We start from the raw sequence: 23458 nt of genomic DNA, 5'->3' as shown, positions 1-23458 counted from the left end.
TTCTTCACGGGTGGCTGGAGCACATTGTCTGGATTTCTTCGACACCCACTTTATTGCGAAACTCGCCCGGGGTGGCCCGGGAGAGCTTTCGAAAGCCTTCGACCACGCCGTGCACCGACCTAGGCCTCTTAGGCCTAGCTCGAGTGCGGCCGCCTGCACATCAGCTGACAGACGGAGCGACCGCCCGGCCGCCCGCCGCTGCCTCGTCGCCCATCTCCTAGCTGTCCACCGCTATGGAGTATATTGTCGAAGGACAGGACGTGTCCCCCGAGGAACTCTCGGACGAATCCTGGCAGTCGCCAGGCCTCCGCGCCCAAGAGCAACGCCGCGCAGCCTTGCGCCTTGCCACCGCCGCAACTAAGCCCACCACCACGCCGGCTTCTCTGCCCTCGTCGAAGCGGGTAAATACATCGCCTCCGCAGCACCGCCGCCGCGCTCCGCTCCCTCGTCTCCCGGCGGACACGATTCACATCGTCGGCCGCCCAAAAAGCCCCGTAGAACTCACCAAGCTACAACCTTGGCACTTGTACACCGCCTTGCTGCAAGCAGCGTTCCTGCAAGACCTCCCGCCCGCATCTCGCGACACGGTGCGGATCCACCCCGTCAACAACACTTTTACGCTCAGCGTCGCGGACTCGGCTCGTGCACAAGCATACCTCCGCATCACCTCCCTCACGGTTTCCGGCAACACTTTCACCGTCCACCTTTACGCCCCACCGCCAGACGATGCCCTCAGGGGCATACTGTACCACGCCTTCGACGACTTCACGGACCAAGCCATCCTTGAAGACCTTCAGGCAAGCAATCCTACCCTCTCTGTTGTGGGCGGCCGCCGCATGGGCAAGGCCCCTCACATCTTGGTCACCCTCATGGAGCCGAAACTACCGCGGTGGATCTTCTACCACGGTGTCCAGCTTCGCCTCCTTCCGTTCCGCAACAAGGTGGAAGCCTGCTACAATTGCCGCTCGACCGGCCACCGGACCGACGTGTGCCCCAAGCCGCGGCAGGAGCGGTGCCATCGGTGCGGCGCTGCTCACCCCACACCGCCCGAAGGATCGCCACCCACTTGCAACCCCCGCTGCATCGTCTGCAATGGGAATCACTCCACGTACAGTTCCAACTGTAAACACCGCTACGTGCAGCGCCCTCAACGCCAGAAGGCCCCGGCACCTGACACACACCCCCCGCCACAACAGCCTGTTCCGCCCGCAGCGGTAGTGCGCTCTTCCCAGCAAGCAGCAAGTGGTCCCTCACCAGCTCCACCGCCCAAGTCGGTTACTACCTCTCCGCCCCCCGTACCAGCGGTGCCTAAACCCACATCACAGCCCATGAATTCGACATGGCCCCGCGGCGCCCCCGGCTTGCCCTCGGAGCCGCAGGTTGTTGCACTGCAGCAAGAAAACGCCTCCCTCCGACAGCAGGTCACTGCACAAAGCGCTCAAATTGCAGCTCAGAAGACCCAAATTGATTCCCTCCAAGCGAAACTGCAAGCTCTTGAAGAGAAGCTGGAATCAGCCATCACAGTGAAATCCTCTCTGCCCTCTACCATTTGCTCCTCCTCCGACATGGACGTTCAGACTCCCGAAGGATGCACTGGCAAGCGCCGTCGACCCAACACTCCCCTTGAATCTCTTCACTTTTCTGAAGAGGTCCAGGTATCCATCAAGACGGCCTTGGTGGATCTTGAAGAGCGGTTGGATAGCCGCTTCAACTCCGTCCACCAGCTTCTCACTGCACAGCACGAAGCTCTAAATTCCCTGCGCACAGACTTCGCCGCCTACCCCCCCGCCACGTCCTTCCAATCTCTACAGTCAACAGTTGATAGCCTACAAACTGCCATGCTTGAAAGCATCCGAGCAAAGCTACCCCTCCATGCCCGCACCACCACCTCCTCCGGCGCCGCCCGAACCTCGCAAACACCGGTCGAGGCAACATCTTCCGCTGTTAAAAATGGCTGACCGATCCATCGTCACCATTTGGCAGTGGAACTGCCGTGGTTTTCGTCCCAAGCGTAACCACCTCCTTCTCCACCTACAACAACTAGACCCCTCGGACGCGCCTGATATCATCGTACTACAGGAAACTCACGCCGACGTCTCCCTCTCGGGTTACGTCGCCTACAACCAAGTAACTCGCCATCCTCTGCCCCATCCCGTGACGGCCGTCCTCACCCGGCGGACGCTCGCTGTCAATCGACACGATCTACCCTTCCCTGCAGTCCATCACGTCTTTCTCGAGACACTACCTCAGCAACGTGAACAGCCCTCTCTGTTTATTCTCAACGTGTACAACCCCCCTCGCTCCACTGAAGACGCGTCTCTCCTAGCCTTGCTCCGTGCCGCTGCAGCGAAAGCAGCCAAATCACCCCTTCTTATTCTCGGCGACTTCAACGTCAAGCATCCGGACTGGGGTTACTCGAAGGCAGATGGCCCCGGAAGGAGGCTGTGGCAGCTCGCTCACGATCTCAACCTCTCCCTGCTCACCGACCCCACGCAACCAACGCGCATCGGCAACAGTGTGTGCCGCGATACCACCCCGGACCTCAGCTTCTGCCGCAGCGTGCCCGACGCGCGCTGGTATAACACGCATCAGTCCCTCGGCAGTGACCACTATGTCCTCACCATTCAAGTTCTCACCTCCCCCAGCAAGCCGCGCCCACACACGGCCCGCTATACAGACTGGGACGCTTTCCGAGAACGCCGGTTGCACTCCGCCACTTCCAACATCGAGGACCTCTCGACGTGGACCGACCAGCTGCTAGAGGACCTCGACGCAGTCACCGCCTCGATCCCCACCACGAAGGACTATCCGGCAACTGACGCCCGTCTTGCCCACCTGTGGGCCGCCCGCACCGGCCTTTGCAACCGTTGGCAGAAGCAACGTCACAACCGTCGCTTACGCCGCCGCATTGCGCACCTCGATCGTACGATCGAGCAACACACCACCGCGCTCGCCCGCCAACAGTGGGAGCAGCTCTGCTCGGGTCTCTCTGGTCAGTTGGGCTGCAGACAGTCCTGGCATCTCCTCCGCCACCTCCTCGACCCTGCTTCTGCCAAGTTGGTCGCTCGGCAGCAGTTACAACGAGTGGTCCGGGCTTACCCCGGCGACACTCCGTCGCTGATGGCAGACCTGTCCGCCAAATACCTTCAGCTTCTGCCTCCTGGCACACCTCCTCCCCCTCTCGCGTCCTACTCTGGGGCCCCCAACCCAGTACTGGACGCCGATATCACGGAAGCGGAGGTCTACGCGGCATTACAGAAGCTCCGCACCACTTCCGCCCCCGGCCCAGATCGCATCCCCAACAAGCTCCTCCGAAACCTCGACGCCCCTTCGGCTGCTACCCTCACTTCGTTCCTCAACGAGTGCTGGCGCTCCGGCAACCTCCCCCAATCATGGAAACACGCTCGCGTGGCTTTCATCCCCAAGCCGGGCAAGAAACTCACAATCGAGAATCTCAGGCCCATTTCACTCACCTCGTGCGTCGGCAAGCTTCTAGAACATGTCGTTCTCGCTCGCTTGCAAACGTACACGGACGCACACCATCTCCTTCCCCACACCATGCTTGGTTTCCGCCCCCACCTATCCACGCAAGATGTCCTCTTACAACTCCACCATGACCTCCTCGACCCACCCACATTTTCAGACACAAAGGCTCTCCTTAGCCTGGACCTTCACAAGGCGTTCGACCACGTCTCCCATTCGGCTATCCTTGCCGAACTCGCAGCCCTCAATCCCGGCACCCGCACCTACAACTACATTCGCGCGTTCCTCACCGCCCGCACGGCCGAAATCATCATAGGGGACCTCCCGTCTCCCACGTACGAGCTTGGCCCTCGTGGCACCCCTCAGGGCGCCGTCTTGTCGCCTTTTCTATTTAATCTTGTCCTCTGCTCGCTTCCTGGCAAGCTGGACCGTATCCCCGGTCTTAAACACACCCTGTACGCGGACGATATTGCTCTCTGGGTCACGTCGGGCTCTGACGGCCATATCGAGCAGACGTTGCAACGCGCAACCGACGTCGTCACGTCCCACGTGCACGCGGCCGGTCTTACTTGCTCAGCGGCCAAATCGGCCCTTCTTCTCATGCGGCCTCCCGACCGGCGTCGCTACAAAACTCCCCACCCCACCATCACGGTTCATGCCAACTCTACTCCTGTCCCCGTCGTTTCGCATCTCCGCGTGCTCGGGCTGATCCTACAGTCCAACCGCCATAATACACACACCATAGACAAGCTCTCGCTCTCGGTGCAGCAGACCGCACGTATGCTCGCCCGTGTCCGTGCGCGGCGTGAAGGCATGCGAGAACACGATCTACTTCGCCTTGTCGACGCTTTCGTCGTTTCCCGCCTCACGTACGGCCTTCCTTATACACGTCTCCTAAAATCGGAACGCGATAAAATTGACGTCCTCATCCGCCGGGCATACAAGACTGCCCTCGGCCTTCCCCCCAACACGTCCACCGATCGTCTTCTCCGTTTGGGTGTACACAACACGCTCGACGAGTTGATTGAGGCTCACCGCTCCGCTCAAGTGCAACGCCTTTACCGTTCGCCGACCGGTCGCCACATCCTTTCCTCCATCGGCCACGACACCTCCTCCCACCCTCCGGATCTGGTCTCATTACCCCATGCTATTCGAGCGGCGTTCTACATCAAGCCGCTACCTAAGAATATGCTGGCGGGCCACCACGACGCTCGCCGCCAAGCCCGTGCCGCCATGCTTCACGCAAAGTACGCCGACCACCCGGCCGTCGCCTACGTAGATGCGGCCCGATACAATGCACGCAGGGACGCCTTCGTAGTCGTTTCCGTGTCGCCCTCCTCAGCTCCTTTGGGGCCGACCATCACGGCTGGCACCGTCAGAACGCCTTACGCCGTCGAGGCGGAGGAAGTGGCCATTGCTTTGGCCGCGACCTCGGCTGACGCAAGCGTCATAATCAGCGACTCGAAACAAGCCATCTCGAATTTCGCGCGAGGTCTCGTCTCGCCTACCACCTTACGGCTACTTCGGCCCCTACTGCAGCAAGATGAGCAGTGCCGCATAGAACTGATCTGGGTCCCCGCCCACTCGGGTCACCCCGGCAACGAGACAGCTCACCAACGCGCTCGAGGATTCGTCGACCGAGCGGTGGGCCACTCAGAGTCGGACGCCCTGGTGCCGGAGCCCCTGGTCACCTACCACGACATCACTCAGCACTATCGCCTCGAGCGATATTTCTATTCACATCCTCACAGCAGCCTTCCCAAGCGGTCCGAGATCGCCTGGCGTCGCCTACAGACCCGCACCTTCCCGTGCCCCCTCGTGTTTTCATACATGCACCCAGGTGCCATCGATCCACGCTGCTGCCTGTGCGGCAACGTTGCCTCGTTGAACCACATCCTCTGGGGCTGCCCGGAGGATCCCCCGCCCGCCGACCTCCTTTGCTCACCCCCCACCGAGGGACAATGGGAGGCCCTTCTCTCCAGCAACGACATAGACATCCAGACACGGGTCCTGAAACGAGCGGAAGAAGTCATCGAGAAGCACAGCCTGGCAGCCTTCGTGGCTTAGCCTCCCTTACCCCTCACCCCTTCGACTAATAAAGTTGTTACTCACTCACTTGTGTCTTCAAAAGTGTAAAATGATATTTATCAAGCTGATTAATTTCTGTACACTACTACCGTCAGCAGAGCATGCGGGGAAAAAGTTGCAAGGTTTCACTCGGGCATTCACATTTGTGCACTGTTCAGAAACAATATTCATTTAGAATATTGTTTATGTATGTATTCATTTGTTGTATTCATTTAGAATATGTTGTATACATTTATATGTTGTATATATATGTTGTATTCATTTAGAATATTGTATATACACTTTAGACACAATATTTTTACTGCAAACTATGCCCATTGCTTTTACAAGGCAATATTTTGAATCCTTAGTTCATGCTTATTCTGATAAAAACTCTACTTTTATGTAACCTACATGTTACAAGGACTGTTCCGCAACCTTTGTGAAAGCTTACACACATTGAAGAACTTTTTTGAGCTACATTATTATTAATTTTTTTCAATCATTGGAGCTGTGCTAAATTGCAAGAGCATTTGTATTTTATCATGGTCATTTTTTTGTCATCTACGCAGCCATAAATTTATTGCATTCTGCACCAGAGAATTAGTCTCAGGCATGTACATACATTGTTGCTACATTGTGCTTCTGCAAGGCCACTGCTAAGCTGGTACATATGATATTAAGAGTTTCCTGTGGTGCCTCAGCTTTTTCTGCACTATGATGCCTTTTTTTTTTTCCCTGCATCTTGTACAGCGTCTTGTAATTTTCGCTTGTGGAAAGGATTGTTTTGCACGTTGTTGCATACCAGGTGATGAATGTTGTGTATCACCAAGAACTTAGATTTCTACGAGGTTTTGTTAACTTGTTAGTTAGCAACAAGGGACGTGCTTTTCTGGCATGTAAATTTCGCTGCATTAACTGTGGTTGGCCAAAACCTCCCAGCACTGTCTGTAAATACTGTGTTTAGCTAGCTGTAGAACAACTACACTCGTAAAGTCCAGCTGGCTTCTCTGATGCTGACCAGATTGCACCAGCAGTAGTGTGTAAGGGCATCATCTTCAGGTTTATAGCAAGCACTTTCCGGCCCATGCCTTTAGCTCTGTCTTGAAAGCTCTGCATGACTATTTTTTATTTATGTTATTGTCTCAGGTTCTTTTCTGAACACACTACACGCATGAAGTGTTATGGCAGCAAAGTGAGCATTGGCTGTTTGATAATACACTGCCGGCTGGCACAACGCACAGTTTCTTTTTTTTCTTTCTTCCCCTTTTTTCTTCCCAAAAGGACTTGTGGCATGAAGTGACCATAAAAGCTAGCATGTCGTGAGACGTTCTCTCTTGCTCTTCAATGAGAAATGTCACGGGCTTCCAGAAAGCACTTTTGCGAACGTGGCAATTGATGCACACATTGGTATGCTGTGCTTCATCGCGAGAAGGTGCTACAATCAACGCTTCGCTTCTGTTCACTTCATCGCTCATTGCTGTCTTTTTTGTATGGTATGGAAGCAATGCATTTGCAATGTATCTAACATTTACCGTTTGCCCATGCTTGCTTGAGCTTGGAAGCACGTGTCCCATGCACTACGATAGTCGGCTTTGTCGCTTTTCTTTTTTATTGTCCAAAGCAGAAAACGCAAGCCGCTTTTGAGTTGTCACTGTTGCATGCACTGTTTCTTTCTGTGTTCAGCTCAAGAAAGCCCTTTTGTCATAGCCACCGTAAGCACTAGCAGTGACGCATGTTGGATTCTGCGTACTAGTTCCATTAATTTTATTTATTTGTCTAGTCTTTGAAAGCACGCCGCCGGGGCTATGACTGTCAAAGGGCAATCCGTTTTCCAGAACACAATGAAAAGTGTGCTTGCGTCGTAGTCTCCGTCGCACTTGGGTTTCAGATGCATCTTCTCTGCCTAGATTGCAGAAAAGGCGACTGCTTTCATAGAAGACATAAAAATGGTAACAGCGTAGAGAGCTGTATTCACTCTTTCTATGTGTGTTGCTTTAAGGATTTGCTGTGGTAGACTACATGGAGTGTGTAGAATTATTTTAATACAAATCTGCCAGCGTGGTTTTATTAAAACATTTCATTCTTCTTGTCCGTCTTTCTTCCTTTTTGTGTGTGTTGTCTGTTGGTAACGTGTTCAAGAAACAGTTGCAGTTGTAAGTGAAGTCTTAAAAAAGAAACGGGAAGTGGCTTCTTATATGTGCGTGTGTTTGCATTACACACGTCTTAGAAGGAAAGCATGACTAAAGCACACTTTGTGTTACAATAAACTGTGATCTGTTATTTTTTTTGAAGGCAGTGTTTGTACAACTGTGGTATGCTGAAAAGCTTTGTGTCTAGATTCAGGTCTGCTTAAGTTAGCTGCTTTGTCTGAGCTTGTTATGAAAGCTGCCATGTGTCCCTTCTCTTTAAGTTCGGGTTACATCAAAGCAGTGCACAGTTTGCATGTTTTGTAGCCATTGCAATTTAAGAAGAAGAAATGCAGCAATGAATAACCCATATTGTCTGTTCCAGCAATTTGAGCTAAGCATTTCCGGGAAAATCTTGGGTTGCTTGTTTCTTTTTGTCATTTGCAACGACCGGTAGCATGGTAGCTCAACTGTAAAGGTAAATCATGGGTGAACATTTTTGTTCAATATTGCACATCAAGGGAAAATTAGTGATTTAAGTTTAATGCATTGTGAGCTCTCATGATTCATTACTCCTTACAATTGTAGTTATCAAAGTTCTAACTTGCTTCCTCAAGCCAAAATGAATTGTAGCTGATATCGACAAGTCCATCTGCAAACTACGGATTAATAGCGCTTTTCTATGTTGTGTTAACTCATTGTCTACATATTGGGTATGCATAAACAATAGCAAATGCAGGAAAATCTTTGGTATATCAATTTGTCAGGTGGCATAGTTGAATTTGTAACCGAAGTGTCATGTTTGTTGTATTATGCAAGTAGTGCAGGTGAACAGAAGTGTAATAGGTGTCTGTAAATGCCTATTTTTCTCTTTGTGCCTGAAAATGGTTCCATATTTTTAATTGACCTTTGATAGCTCTTTTGTGGGCTCAGCAAACCTTGCAACTTGTACAAATGCAGCAGTAGCTTGTTGATTGCAGACAAGGCATGCGCAGGCAGCTGTTTTTACTGTAACAGGCTGCATGGCTACTTTACCCGAAATCTTGAGGAACTCTCTCAACAAGGCACAGTTTCTTGACTGAGCCATTCTCTCTTCATAATGTTTCCTTAGCATGCCTCCAAAGCTGTGCTAAGTTCTAAAGTAGTCTTAAACTACTTGTTGTAATTAACGTGAGGGCTCATATCTTTTAAAAAAAGGTCAGTTTGCCAAGTGATTGAAATTTTGGGAGCCTGATGTTGCCTGTGAATCATAAGTGCAGCACGGTAGACAATCTGTGTTCCTGGTGTATAGGTGAAAACTTTGTCTTTCTCAAGCAATCAGTCTGGCGAAGTAAGTGCATAAAGGCAGGCCTGTGGTAAAGCTGACAGATTATTTCAGACAACAGAACATTCTTCTAGTTACAAAAATACTAGTGACTCAGTAGTTGCAAAAGCAGTTCATGTCGAGTTGAAAGGTACCATCCATCCCAAACATGGTTCGGTGTTCTCTGTATTAGCGGTTGAGAGAACACTTAAATTAAAAGGCCAGAAGCATTTGTGAGAGTTTACAAACATCTGTATTCTTTAAAACATATTCATCAAAATAAATGCCACAATGTATTTGCCCAGTTCGAAAGTGTTTGATGTTAGCATGAGCAAAGTTCATTGTTATGAGTGTAGACAAATGAAATTATTTGCCAAAGCAATCTTCTGAGGATTGTAGACGTCTAAATGTTTTTCTTTACGTAGGAATAAGTGTATTTTGACGAGACATGGGGAACAATTATGGAGCCTTAGGAAATCTCTCTCAAGCTGTAAAAACATTGCATACTAATTGTGAATATCTGAAATATGCATGATGTCATCAGGGCACTGATAATTTATGTCAAAGTAACAATATCTGCTAGATTTTAAGTAGGCCACTTTGAGCCGCTGGAGCAGGGAAATGAAATCCAGTTGTAGTTTCCTTTAATTTTCGAAAAAAGCAGCATACAAAAGGACACAATCACACATACTCAAAATGATGCATACACAAAAGCTGTTTTTTTTTGTCATTTTATGTGTGTGTGATTATGTTCTTTTGTGCGTTGCTTCTTTGAAAATCATGGCTTAGCAAGGAGACCATCAGTACATATTAAGATAGTTTTGTTTATTGACTGCACTTATTTCGTGATATTAAGATTATATGGTGACTTAATTTCTAAGCTTTCCATGGGCATGTAATTTTCTGTATATATTAATTCACTGACTGCGTGTATAGACAAATAATATACGCCCTCTGCTATGTTTCCAGTTGGCTGTGGCAATATCTCGATAAATAATAAATAAATTAACAAATAAGTAAATATCAAAACATCAGGAGTGATTCATATTAATGTGAATATCACATCATAATGAATGAAATGCAACACTTTGTTTATTGTCCAATGAGTATGATGAATGAGATTATTCAAAGCACATATTATTGAGGAATCGGTTAAACAAACGGGGTGATAAAAGGTGGTGCCTATTGTTCAATGAGTATGATGAATGGGATAATTCTAAGCGCATATTATTGAGGAATTGGTTAAACAACGGGGCGATAAAAGGTGGTGCCTATAGTTTAATCACGTGTTGTTTTTTACCTCTGTATTTTTGTTTTTCAGTTGTTAGTTTTTATCTGTTTGTGTTCACATGTGGGTATACTGTGTTTACTCACGTAATAAGCGCAGTTTTTTTTTTTTCGAGAAATCTGGCGTCAAGTTCGGGGTGCACCTATTACGCTAGGTAAAATTTTTCAAAATATTACTTCTGACTATAGCAGAGACCGCTGATAACGTAAGTCGCCGAAGTCGCAAATATCCGCACCACAACCGAAACAACCTTCTTATGCTACACTAGCGCCAAACGTATTGAGCATGCAGTCTCGCGTTTGCGGGAATCGAGACATGTGATACGGTGTGCTTACACTTGTTCAAGTTTTAAAAAATTAACAGAGACTCGCTTTGCCAACAAAGTGAATGCAAAAAAAAAAATGAAAAGAAAGCATCATTGGTTATGTTTTAGGCCACTTAGATTATGCGTATTATCGTATAAAGGCATTGCCATTGAATCGCGAACCACCGTTCTAGTGTTACTAGCGCCACACATGCCCCCGTTCCTTCAAGTAGAGCCACCACGAAGAGTTACGTTGATTCCATACAAAAAAACGCAAATGCTTGCGACTGCCACTGAAAAAAAGCCAAGGCTGATTCGACCTAGCATATGGTTTGGCATGTTGTTGCAGAAAGTTGGTACTAGACAAGATGAAGAATGGGTATTGGAAAGATCACACTGAAGCACTGATACAAGAGCAGCGTGCGTGATACAATGTCTAGGTTTGCGGTTGGCAAATCAACGGGGGACATAAGTCTGCCGAGCTTGTGCAAGTCCGCGTAGTGGCATCAAAGACGAAAGGTGGCGGCGGAATGCCGTTTGACACAAACGCATTCCGCCGCAATAACGCAGACTCTTTTCGTATTGCGTCATTGCGCCGCAATGACGCAATAACGCAGACTCTTTTCTCGACAGTAAATTCTTAGTGCACTTGACGACAACGCGATCACACATTTCATGCGTTGCGTGCGTGGCCAGAGCCACGTTGGCGCCGTTGAGAGACGGAGGTTGAGGAAAGAAAAAGATGCAACTTCTGCTGCCCTAATTGGGAACACGGCTCAGCGCCTGTAGGGGTGGGGTGAGGGTATTAAAAATATGGAAAAGAGAGAACAAAAATGGCGTCCCTGACCGAGGACGTGGCAGGCGACTTCTGTAGGCGGTTGTCAACGCCGGTGCAAAGGTTACTCTGACGCCCAGTTGTTCCCTAGTAGTAGTAGTATGTAGCCACCTCTAGTTTGAGTTGCTCAATAGGTGGCGTTGTGTATATACGTCCTTGGGAATAATATAACCAGATGGCGTTACTTTCTTTTGCAGCATATCCACTGAGTGAACTAGTGATAGCTATCGGCATCACCAAATGAATGTAACTAGTGGGTTACATGATCAGGTGTGTGAAATTTTAATTGTGGTGTCTAGTGGTTGCAATTATGTGAGCGGGTTTCCAATTTCCTTCGGTGTCGACTATAGTTTTTGGCTCAGTGCACTACTTTTGTTCCATGGGTGCATGTGTAATTGCATCTGCAGGCTGGCCTGATGGCAAGCCCATTCCAGTCTTTCCATGGCACTCGCTGGTTCCATTTTTAAACACCACCCACCCGTCGCCACCCAGCAGTGCACCGCCCACGGTGACTACTGCTCCTGTGTTACCGGACGACGCTCAGCAATCTAGCATTGGTAGGTTTCCCTGATGTTCTCTTTATCCAGTTGGTCGGGAATATGCTGTTGCAGATTGATGAAGGATGTAGAACTTGTAGTCAATAATGACAGTAAAACGGCAATTACTGGATAAAGTCATTTTAGGCATAGTTTTATATCTGCATAACAATTTGCACTTTCTTCAATTTATCTAATTCTCAAATTCTGCTGCTGTAATATTGTTGTACAGAATTTTTTAGGGCACTCCATAAAGTCAGTAGTATTCTTCATGACATGCTGTAGACCCCTTTTATACCGACACACCATTCTTCTGGAGTTGTGGCTTGTATTTACAATAAGCTGAAACAAGAGGTTGATTACAATAGGCTAGGGCATAGATCTATGTTCCAGAGCTCCAGACAGCAAACATTGAAGGGGCCCTGAAACACTTTTTCAAGTAACCATTGAATGAATTCACTGGAACGGCTTATTGCCTCAGGAATTCAATGCCGCAAAAATATTAAGAATCCGTCCAGTGCGAGTGGAGTTACAAAGGTTTGTCTATTCACTGCAATTGCGTTCTCTCTTCTCTCATCTTGACGAAAGCGCTGGAAGCTAAGCAGGAAGGGATGGCAGGACCACAGAAAAATGTCACGCAAGCCTTGCGGCCTTGAGCACTTTTTTTTCTTTTTTCCTTTTTCATCCAATGCACCGATTCTTCAGTGTGATCGCACACGTGGACAAGTAGCGGCCTCCCGCGGCGATCTCTTTAATCAACGAGCGTGCCATGTTCAAATCAGCCGATGGCTGGTAGATGGGTCATTGACGTGTGATTTCTAGGCATATAACGTGATTTGTCGAGAGAAGAGAAAGGAATATTTAGCTGACTTTGATAATTTATTGTGAATTCCAGGCTGCGTGCTCAGCTATAATATTTGGCTCGCTTGTTGTCGGGAGCTTCTACTACCAATCGGCAGCGTTTTCTGACCATGCTCAAGAAGTGTTGCAGGGCCCCTTTAATATGTGTGTGTTAGAAGCAGATAAAGTTTTTGTATGTGATATTTCAAAATAGTACATTTTTTACTAATGTAGCCCCTGCTGCAGCATCAGTGATTTGGCTCAAGTGACGGTTAATAGAAATGTCTAGTACGAGATGTGGACGCTTGTCAGTAAAATCTCTTGTTTGCTCATAATTGTTATGCTGAAATGTACCATTCCTTCCACAGTAAACGACCAGGAGGAAGGCGACGACGATGTGTTCGACAGCACAGATTCACCCACAACGATTGTTGTGCCATCTGCTAAGCGGAGAACACAATCACTGGGTGCACTCCCGAAAGATGAGCCCAAAAGCCCACGCAAGGTATGGCTATGTAACCGTTTGGTGCAGTAAAAGTTTGCTTTCAATGTCGTACGTCAGTAACAGGTGCACAATGTAGCAAGGGCTGTTGAAAAGTCTGAAGTATTTGAAAAGCCGTTTACCAAACTTTAGTTAAGTGCATCCTTGTGGGGTTGTGTGATGAAACTTGGCAGGTGCGGACCTGAATACCCTGCATGTTGCGGTCAGGCATTTATCAATTCCCAACATTTTCTTCTTAACTCCAACCATCAGCAAGTATTTTTCACATTGTAATTACATTGTTGGCTATCAGTGGTGCCACGTTTTAATACTATGGTTTAGCAGTTTGCTGCAAAGTTTCTGTTCTCACAACCAGATGCCACGAACCCAGCTGTTTTGTGGAGTCTCCTGTTTGTAAGTGTGCACATATTAAAGTTTTCTACTTCAATATAACCAAGCAGTGGCCAATCATTTGCTCTAGTTTGTTGCTTTGTTTTTTTATGTCAGTGTCATATAAGTTGCAACTTTGCTTTGCACAACATTTGACTCATTTTTAGATGGCTCAAGCACCATTGTTCAAAGCAAAAATGTAGGACCTTTAGGAATTCAGGGTAACTTGACTCAGCTGTAACTTCTTTTTTTTTTTTTTTTTTTGCCTTGATGTGAGTTGCCTGAAATGAGTATCAGTGTAGATATTGGATGCGTTAATGTTTCTTGCCTAATTGCATTTAATGCAGGTCAAGGAGAAGGAACACATCAGACGGCCAATGAATGCATTCATGATCTTCAGCAAGCGGCATAGAGCACTGGTGCACAAGCGGCACCCTAACCAAGACAACCGCACTGTCAGCAAGATATTGGGCGAGTGGTGGTATGCACTGAACCCATCAGAGAAGCAGCAGTACCATGACCTTGCCTTCAAGGTGAGTGATGTGATCGTGTGGATGTAATGAGTCTGTGGAGGCATAGTGGCTAATTTCCACAAGCATAGAAACTGTTTATGCTAGGTGACATTGGGCTTGCAAAAGGGAAAGGCACAAGTTGACCCTCTCGCAGTTGTGCTAATCAAACATGCGTTGTACTGAATGAAACATTTGACCCCATTTATAAGAGACACTGATATGTAAGAGACAAATGGGTATAAGAGACACCGGTGTGTTGGTACGAGTTGATTAGAAAATGCATACAAGGTACTCTGCTTACTAGAGATATCTCATATACAAGACAAGCATTCCTGCCTGGAGCATGCTTCTTATAAAGGAGCTTAACTGTATACCATCATGGATGAAATGGCGGTTCTTGCATGATGCAGCCGGAGAATGATGCACGATATTGAAGAACAGCGCTTATGTTTACGTCTTTCATATGTGCGTGTTTTTGTATCCTTCTGCACACTGCTTCTTCAAAAATAATGGCTCACCCACAAGCCCATCAGGTCATAATAAATTAAGCAAGTGATGAATGATTTGATCACACCCACAAGCCAGTGGCCTATTGCAAGGGTAGATAGGTACAATCAAGCACAAGTGATTGAGTGATAGAATGATACCAGTCTGACAATACGAGTGCATATTGCACAGAAGTGGAAGCGTGACAACACTTAACAGCATATAGAAGCCAGCAAAGAGGAATAACACAAGGCACTACACGACGCATTAACGCAGTTGACATGGATGAGTTAGTTTATAAAGTTCACAAGCCCTGTGGTGTGGCTTTGCATTTTCTGTCTTTGTCTCATTCGTGTTGCACTTTTAGCCAAGCACTATTCGTGTTTTGTTTCTAGCACACTTATTTTCATAGAGCTGCTGGGAATGAAAGCTGTGATATTGGAGCAAAGGGGAGGGGGGGGGGGGGGGTCTTCTGTGTAGACACTATACCTTTATCTGTCAAGGCATGGAATTTCACTATAACTGCCCTTGGGTCACGGGACCGAATCCCGGTTGTGGCGGCTGCATTTTCGACGGAAGTGAAAATGCTGTAGGCCCGTGTGCTCAGATTTGGGTGCACATTAAAGAACCCCAGGGGGTCAAAATTTCCAGAGCCCTCCACTACGGCATCGCTCAAAATCATATGGTGGTTTTGGGACGTTAAACCCCACATATCAATCAAATCAATCAATCACGCTCAACTTGTTGAGAGTATTATGCCCGTGTGGTGAGTGTGCGGACCTGCAATTTGGTGACCCCACCGCTAGCGCTCCTCGCAAATGACGTCAACTACAAAGCACCTATATATTTATCTTTGTACAAGAGAAATAATATTACGCCAAATATTTTTAGTATGTTTGGTGAACATCACCAAACATATACTGGAATAATATAAATCACTTTTGTAAGTGTTCATAGTGTGTTGTGATCTTAAGAAGTTATCAAGACTGGATGTGGTTGTTATGGTTGCGATACTGTTATTTAATGCAAGTGTAACACAAATTAGTTGTTCTTGAAAATTTTAGAGTAAAAAAATTTCATATTTGCATGCCGGTTTGAGTCGTTGAAAAACCTGCGACAGGTCCTGGAAAGTCCTTAAGTATCATTGAATTTTTGCTTTCAGAAATCAGAAATGGTTTTATTTTGTCATCGAATCAATTACAAAAATTTGTGTATACAGAAGGAGGTCCCATAGTCAGTTTATGCGAACCCTGCTAGCAGACTGTCCCCTTTTATAGAACTTACTGAGCCTAGTGGTACATTGCTCATATGCTGCAATGAGGAAGGGCACATTCAGCATTGCATTACGTTGTCTTCCTCTTCTTGTGTAGGCTCTTATTTGCGCTAAAAACATGCAGCTGGTTTACACTTCCTTTCTTCACATTGACAGTGTATATTACAATTGTAGTAGTTAAAATTGTAGTAGTGTTACAATTGTAATAGAATTGTTCAATTTGCACGCTCATTGCTCAATTTGCTTACAAATTGTGCTTCAATGTCTGTATCAAGTTTCGCTGAGTTTAGCCTCTCTGGTGGCTCAGGAGCAGCGGGCATGCTCTTACCGAACTGCAAACACTGTCCCGCTACTGTTTGCAGTGTGTGGCTTGGCATCACCCTAATTCTGTGACATTTTTATATGTGCCCAGGTGAAAGAGGCACACTTCAAGGCGCACCCCGACTGGAAGTGGTGCAGCCGGGATCGCAAGAAGTCCAGCTCTGGATCACAGTGCAAGGATGCCACACGCAAGTGCCTCAGCACCTCGGATGACCTGGGTGCCCACTTGGCTTCTGGGGACAGCAATGACCGCCAAGATACTGGTAGGCAGGGGAAGGGAGGGCGCAATAGTCCCAGACAATGGGCATGTGATAGGCAATGCCTAGGGGGTAAGCAACTGTCTCACTTGCATTCATGTTGTTACATTCACCGTGCACCTCAGGCCACCTGCCATAGTAGCACACTGGCCATTACATTACACAGCTGAGCTCAAGGTTGTGCGTTTAGTCCCAAGTGCTGCTGCTACAGTTTTGGGGATGTGAAATTAGAGAATGCTTTTGCACTATAAAGTCTAACAGTGTCTACCATAAAAACCAGAATATAGGTCGGCTCCCAAACTTTGAATCTCCGAAAAAGAAATTTTAAAGAATTGCAAAGTATTGCTGTGTACCATTACCTTGGTAAATACGCGACACAACCAGCTGCACTGTGGTGACATTTCTTTTTATTTAGACACTAATCTTATGTAGTTGAACACCAGAGGGCCACAAAGGGCTGTCACTCGGACTCGTCCGAACTTGAGTCCGACGACGTCTGTTTTTCACTAGTGAACCTGCCAGAGTGCATCGTCCTCCGTTCCATCCAATGCGTTACTTACGCAGCATTTGCGAAAAGACAGAAGTATGCCGTTTCAACCCAAAAACCCTTCGGCTTCATAAATTGGCGCACCCACGATGGCGAGCCCTTGAATTGCACTCTCCTAAGCCCAAAGTCGCGCACGATCTCGATAGCATTCGTGCGGATGCACTCTGCTGTCACGGGGGGTACCGACGTTTCACGCAGCTCCCAGACGAGTTAGGCAAATAGCGTTTCCAGCGTTTCCACACTGCAGTCCATGAACGAAACAAAGTTTTTATTTTGGTTGCTGCAGGACATGATGCGCTGCTTTTGGCATCTCCAGTATTGGATGCTTTTCTCCGATGCACCGAATGCCCTTTGCGCCGCCAGGTTGCTGTGCGTTTCGACGTATTCGATAACTTTGTACTTGGAGCCTATCGTAAACTGCTGTCAACTACCACTCATTTCCGAAGAAAATAAGAAACAGCAGACAGACAGCAGATAATCAAGGCAAAATGGCGTTGCTAGAACTCTGTAGGCCTTGCCCAACAGCCCCGCTGCTGATATTCGCGATGGCAATAGAGGCTTTCGACTTCAGCTGCCTACTGTGCGAGACTTCCAAATTTTTCTCTGCTAATGACCGGTATGGAAGACGAGAGCCGACTTTTCATTGCGTTTTTTTTTTTATTCGACCTATAGTATTCTGGTTTTTATCGTACTCATTTGGTTCAAAATCGAATGCCAATGTGTTTTGGGAACTCATTCGATAGAAAATGTAATTATCATCAAATTGGGCATTAGTTTCTCTGTGTGACAAATGACATTACAATCATGACATTCGTTGTAAATGACATGACATTCGCTGTAAATGACATTAGATTTGCCGTGTGACAGGAATATAATCAGCCTTTGCTGGTCAGAATTACTTTTAGAAAAGACCTATATCAATATACTTACCTCTTGCCTAATTTAGTGTTCCTCTTTCGCCATCTTTTTGTTGTAAGTGTAGTTGTAGTTACTTCTTATTGATTAAAGCTGCATTTGCTTTTACAGATAATGTCAAGGACGAGAGCACTGGCTCTAAAAATGGAGAAAGTGGTGATGTAAGTTTTTTCATTTTTGTCATGCAGCTGTTAGGGGCGAATAACTTGAGGGACGAAGTGTGAATCACTGACGCATGTAGGACATACTAATTAAGTAGTTGTGAAATATTTATGACACCTGTTTGACATACCACAGCGTTGATATACAATTGAAGGGAGCATAGGCACAGAGGTATGCTACCTTGAATAGCACCAGTACAAGTCAACGGGAAGTGGGTGATTGCTAAATCATTATAGTTTCTTTGCAACAAACAGTGCCATAGTGAGGCACAATGTAGTGTATTGTGCTTGTCCTATTTCATTGCAGTAACAATACGGGCTTGTCGGGCTGGTATCTGATACCATAATAATACTTGTCAATTCTATGCAGGCAGGTAGGATAATGCTCAAATTTCTCTGCACAATAGGGCACTGACAATGCCACCAAAATTTTACATTATGTGTGCATACATACACACACACGTAAAAACAGATGCATGCACTTAAGGGGAGTTTCAGATTTATTCGATAATTGCACTTTCCTTAAAAAAAGAATGATGGAAATGTAAGGAATGGATAATTGCTAAGTAAAATCCCCCCCCCCCCCCCCAAAAAAAAGGAAATTGTCATGCGACTTTTACATGAATTGCATACGACCTGTTTCTATTGTTCTGTAACTGACCCCACACTTGTAGTATTTAGTCTCGGCTGTCACTGCCATTGCCACTAGATCTGTTGGTGGGGCTAGCTGTGTTATCGCGGTTAGCATTGTTGATGTCCTGCAGAAAGTTGAAAAAAAAAAAAAAAAGTGTTGAGCGTTGCCTGGTGCACCTTGGTCACGTCCGATCAGGGCAAAGCCATGTTTGAGCACTTTTGGTGCCATAACTTTAAATTAAGCAGCTCCATTGCAGCCATTGAGTATATTGGCTTCCACTCCTTTTGAGGTCTGCTCGTTATGGGGACAAAAATCTAATGTACCGTGCTTACTGGAATGTAACAAGCTTTTTCTCAGTTTGATACTGAAAGTTGCAAGCAAATACCGAAATTATGTTTTTCAAGAATTTTTTATTTATTTTGCATTTCAATAAAACTGCATTGCATCTTCTGAAATGTTTCCAGAGTCTTGCTGTTGCGCTTCCCTGGACTGAAAACACTTCCGAGTCTTCTATGGGCAATGTTGGCCCTGGAAACAATGACAAAGATGAGGACGCATCCAGTGATGATGAACGGATGATAATCTGTGAAGACGAGGGTAAGCAAAACTCTGCTTGTTGCAACTTGAGCTTGAAAAATATTGGCAAACGTCTGGGGAGATCTTGCGCGTGATTAGCAGATGATGGCTCTAGTGGAAACGGTCAGTGCACTTTCAGTAAGTATATCTGAAAGGGATTTTTAAGTTGTTTTAACATGGAGAAGGGGAGATGAGAATCACATTCAATTTTACATTTAAGGGGAGGCGTGGCAGTTCAAAAAATTTTTCTCGTTATTTCAATTTAAGTGAATAAAATTGAATACACTTATTCACTTTTTTTCTGCAGATTCTAAATCTTCAAGTACGTTTTCATTATTTTTTGTGGCGCATTTTGGCAACCTTGCTTTGTCAAACACAAGAAAACAAGGTATGTGGCACGACTGCCAGAGAGCTAGTGTAGTGGGTGATGCTAATTTGATTGTTTTCATCTAACTTCGATTCTAAAATAAACAGTATAAGTATGAGTAAAATATTTTTGCTTCATACTCTTCATGATTATTGAGAGTTATAATTCGGTACACAACATTATAAGAAAACAAATGCCATCATTGGCTAGACCAGCTTTCTGGAAACCTTGCTGCATGCTTCATTTTTGTGTAGAGAAGAGAACTTGCTAAGAAAATCCCCGTAAAAGTTACGCTTAAGATATTGTAAAGATAGCACATCTTTTGTTCTAATGCAGCTATTAAAAATCTTTTTAGAGATTTGGAATCCACAGAAAGAACTGAATAAGTGTACTAAAGTTTGTCTTGTTGACTCGGCTAATAAAAAAACACCTTTAAGACTTGTGTCTCCCATTACAGCTTAGTATTTTGTCGGACCTTTTGGCATGAGAAGAAATAGGCCACCTATTGTGCCACTGCGCAATACTGATGATGTTGAGACATGATGGTTGACGTCTTTTAGAACGAAACAATGGGGTCGGCCTGGCCTCGTAGCTCATCAGCTCAGATAGCCACAAGAGCCCTTCTGCAATACCTGAAGGCGACTGACTTCAGCGGTTGAGTGTAGATGTGCTACACCGTGCCTTTAAATCACAGAGACTCGTGCCTCCACTCTCTCTTTCTCCTCGTAGTACCCCCCTCCCCCTGTGTAGTGTATTAAATCGGGAGACGTCTAGTCAGTCTTCTGCTTGCATGCCTACTGATGTGCCATTGCCCGCTGTCGAACACCCACCGTTTCTCGCCTCTGCCCCGTCGGTCATTATCGCCGATGTGACGTCATTCTGTCACTTGGCCAGAGAAAAGGGGTGCACGTTAAAGAACCCCAGGTGGTCTAAATTTCCGGAGCCCTCCACTACGGCGTCTCTCATAATGATATAGTGGTTTTGGGACGTTAAACCCCGCATATCAATCAATGGCAAGAGAAAAGATAAAAGTCGTAGTCTAAGAGGCAATGGTTGCAATAGTATCGAAATCTACAACTCCTCCTCAAAGTCTGTTCAGTGTGATTGAAGTGTTCGTTGACGGTGTCTAGACTCTTGGGCACAGGAGTCGTTCTGTGTAAGATTTTTGCGCATACTTTAGAAAGTCGAGACACCTTTTTCGGGGCCTCCTGTCCACACAACCAGGGCTCAATATAGTCACGCCTCAGAGTCTTGTACTGCACGTGCTGATAATGAGGACGTTCTGTATTCAATTGAATTTGTAATCATTACTTTCTGTTCTTGTGATGTTATTTTTGGTTGGGACATTTTTTTGTACCACAATGTCCTGCACACGAACAGAAATTCCTTGATTTGAGCTGTTGCTTCAGCTACTGGTCGATCTTTACGCCAGCGGTCAATAAATGCCTTCACATTCCAAAGGAAACAGGGTAAAAGAAGTGTTAAGTACAAACGCCTTTACATTCCAAATGATACGAGGTCAAAGAAGTGTTTAGTATAACCGATGCAGTTGGCTGGAGGATATGTGACTATACATATACCGTATTTACTCGATTCTACTGTGCCCTCGATTGTAACGCGCACCCGGTTTCCACGACGAGAAAAAAAAAAAAAAAAAAGGTAAGACATCGATTGCAATTCGCACCCATTTTTCTCGTTGGCCCGCACGATCACGCCACTCGGGAAAACGACTCCTTTCGGGAGCATCTTCCGTTTAAATATGAGGTATGGGGCCTATCTGACGTGCAACGGAGCATTGCCGTCACTCTAGTTTTACCGTGGCCCGATGTCGGCACGCGAACTTGCTTCGCCCCCTTCTTCTCGACGGTTGTGGTGCCAGGCATGTCGAAGCAAAGAAACGTCTGATCGGCATTCCCGATTTGCCCAAGGAGGGAGTTTGTGCCGCAAGTTTAGGACGAACCTCTGAAAACTGTGCTTTTCTTCGTACTCCTCCGGCAACTTTTGGCATATGCCCGTTCACCTTCGGAGGGAAAAGCCTTTCCTCTTCATAAAGTTAGTTAGCCAGCATATGCTCGCTTTAAACTGGCTCCGCAATAGCCCTTTTTCTAAGGCTAACTGCATACATAGCCTGCACTTGGAGCAGTTCTGTCGTCACAGGTCGCTGTGCCGCTCACTGCTCAATCACATACTCGTCGAGCAGCTCTTCAATTTGCGGAAACCGACCCTGCTGTGGTCCACTGAAGCCTTTGCGCGAATCTTTCCTGTCGACAATGTTCTGCTTTTGTTCTGCTGTTTGTTTCTGCCAGTCCCGCACGCACGTTTCGGGAACTCCGAACGACCGCGATGCGGCCCGATTTTCGTCCGTTTCGGCACACGCAATAACTTTTCTTTTAAAAGCGTCATCGTGGTGCACTCGTCGAGTTTTTGGAGTCGGCCCTTTTATGCCGTCGATGCTAATGCACTACAAGAGGACGAACTCCTCGGTACACGTACGAAGTGCCGCACATGGGAAACACATAGGCAGAAATGGCCGACGCGCCATGCCAACGCACGTAGGGGGTGGCCATTTTGGAAATGCCGATGGCAATAGAATGACCGTATTCATTTTTTTTTCGTTCTGCATTCTAACGCGCATGCGATTTATGAACTCGCTTAACCGGAAAAAAGGTGCGCGTTAGATTCGAGTAATTACGGTATACAATTTTCTTCTCACCATTTCATCTTTTCCTACATACAGCCCTCCCTACTGTTCATCTACTGATTACGTGTTTGATGGCAAATCTTTCTTTTCCTGCGACCCCATTGTGTTCTTCAGTCATGTGAAGAAATTTGAATATGCATGAAGGAGCAGCTGAATAAATCGCCACTTTTCTAGTGTACTGTCAAGGAACATTAAGAAGCTGTGACCTTGCCCTTGGCCATAATTAGGCTCAAATTCAGCAGGAGCGACTGCATTTGAACGAGTGCATGAACTGTACTTTAAGGACGTGAAGACTGGTTTATACAGCTCGGCCGTCCTAAACGTGTTACTTGTGCTACTGGCATTGTTAAAAATCGGAATTTTTTCTTATCTGCTGTTCATTCTAGGTGACGGCGAGCCAGTTATCGACCTCCAGTGTAAAGAACGAGTGGTAGAGAGTGATTCAGAAGGTGGTGCCTCAGATGCTTCACCTCCACGGTCACCTGTTGGGGCTGGGCCACCATTGGCTGAGGGCACCCATAGGCCGACACCCATCATGAGGGAGCCTATGCCGTTGTTGGAGGCTGCGCCGCTGGGCGCACCACGGCCTCTTGGCGCTGCAGCCACAGCCTTTCACCCTACAGGCGCCGTCTTCAAGGGTGTGCAATCTCCAAGTAAACGCAACTCGGCCCCAGAAGAGAGGCAGCGTGAATCTGTAAGCACCTGTTGACTCGTTCACGCTCTGCTTATCGAGTGCTGGGAACAGGGAAACCAGAAGTTATTGTTCCCTCTAGAACGATCCCCAAATAGTATTACATTGAACCTATGCAACCTTTGTTAAATGTAGGTGGGACACTGTACTTGAGATGAAATGTCAGATATTTTCATGCGTTTATAAAGAAAATTCACAGTGTGAGTTTTTGATGCTTACTTCAAAAATCTAATTACTATTCCTTGAAACCAATTAGTTTTCGAGATATCCTAAAATTAAATACTTATTCTTTGCTGGTATAATGAGACAGGAAATTTGTATTGCAGAGCTACTTTTGGCACATGCCTGTATACTAATGAAC

At 46.6% G+C, this 23458-nt stretch overlaps 1 protein-coding gene across 3 annotated transcripts in view; it reads left to right on the top strand.

The window, feature by feature from the left end:
- cic (Putative transcription factor capicua) overlaps positions 1-23458 on the top strand; it is an 86029-nt gene that overhangs the window by 6723 nt on the left and 55848 nt on the right. For all 3 annotated transcript variants that reach the window (XM_037422580.2, XM_037422579.2, XM_075892364.1), the window contains exons 3-9: positions 11817-11966; positions 13154-13290; positions 14004-14189; positions 16340-16511; positions 18079-18128; positions 19227-19359; positions 22793-23100. In XM_037422580.2, the coding sequence (XP_037278477.2) occupies positions 11817-11966; positions 13154-13290; positions 14004-14189; positions 16340-16511; positions 18079-18128; positions 19227-19359; positions 22793-23100 (1136 nt within the window). The remainder of the gene's footprint in view (positions 1-11816; positions 11967-13153; positions 13291-14003; positions 14190-16339; positions 16512-18078; positions 18129-19226; positions 19360-22792; positions 23101-23458) is intronic.

This window comes from Rhipicephalus microplus, chromosome 4 (genome assembly GCF_043290135.1).
Source record: "Rhipicephalus microplus isolate Deutch F79 chromosome 4, USDA_Rmic, whole genome shotgun sequence".
Lineage (NCBI taxonomy): Eukaryota > Metazoa > Arthropoda > Arachnida > Ixodida > Ixodidae > Rhipicephalus > Rhipicephalus microplus.
Note: the sequence above shows the minus strand (reverse complement) of the source record. Positions and strands in the feature narration are given on the sequence as shown.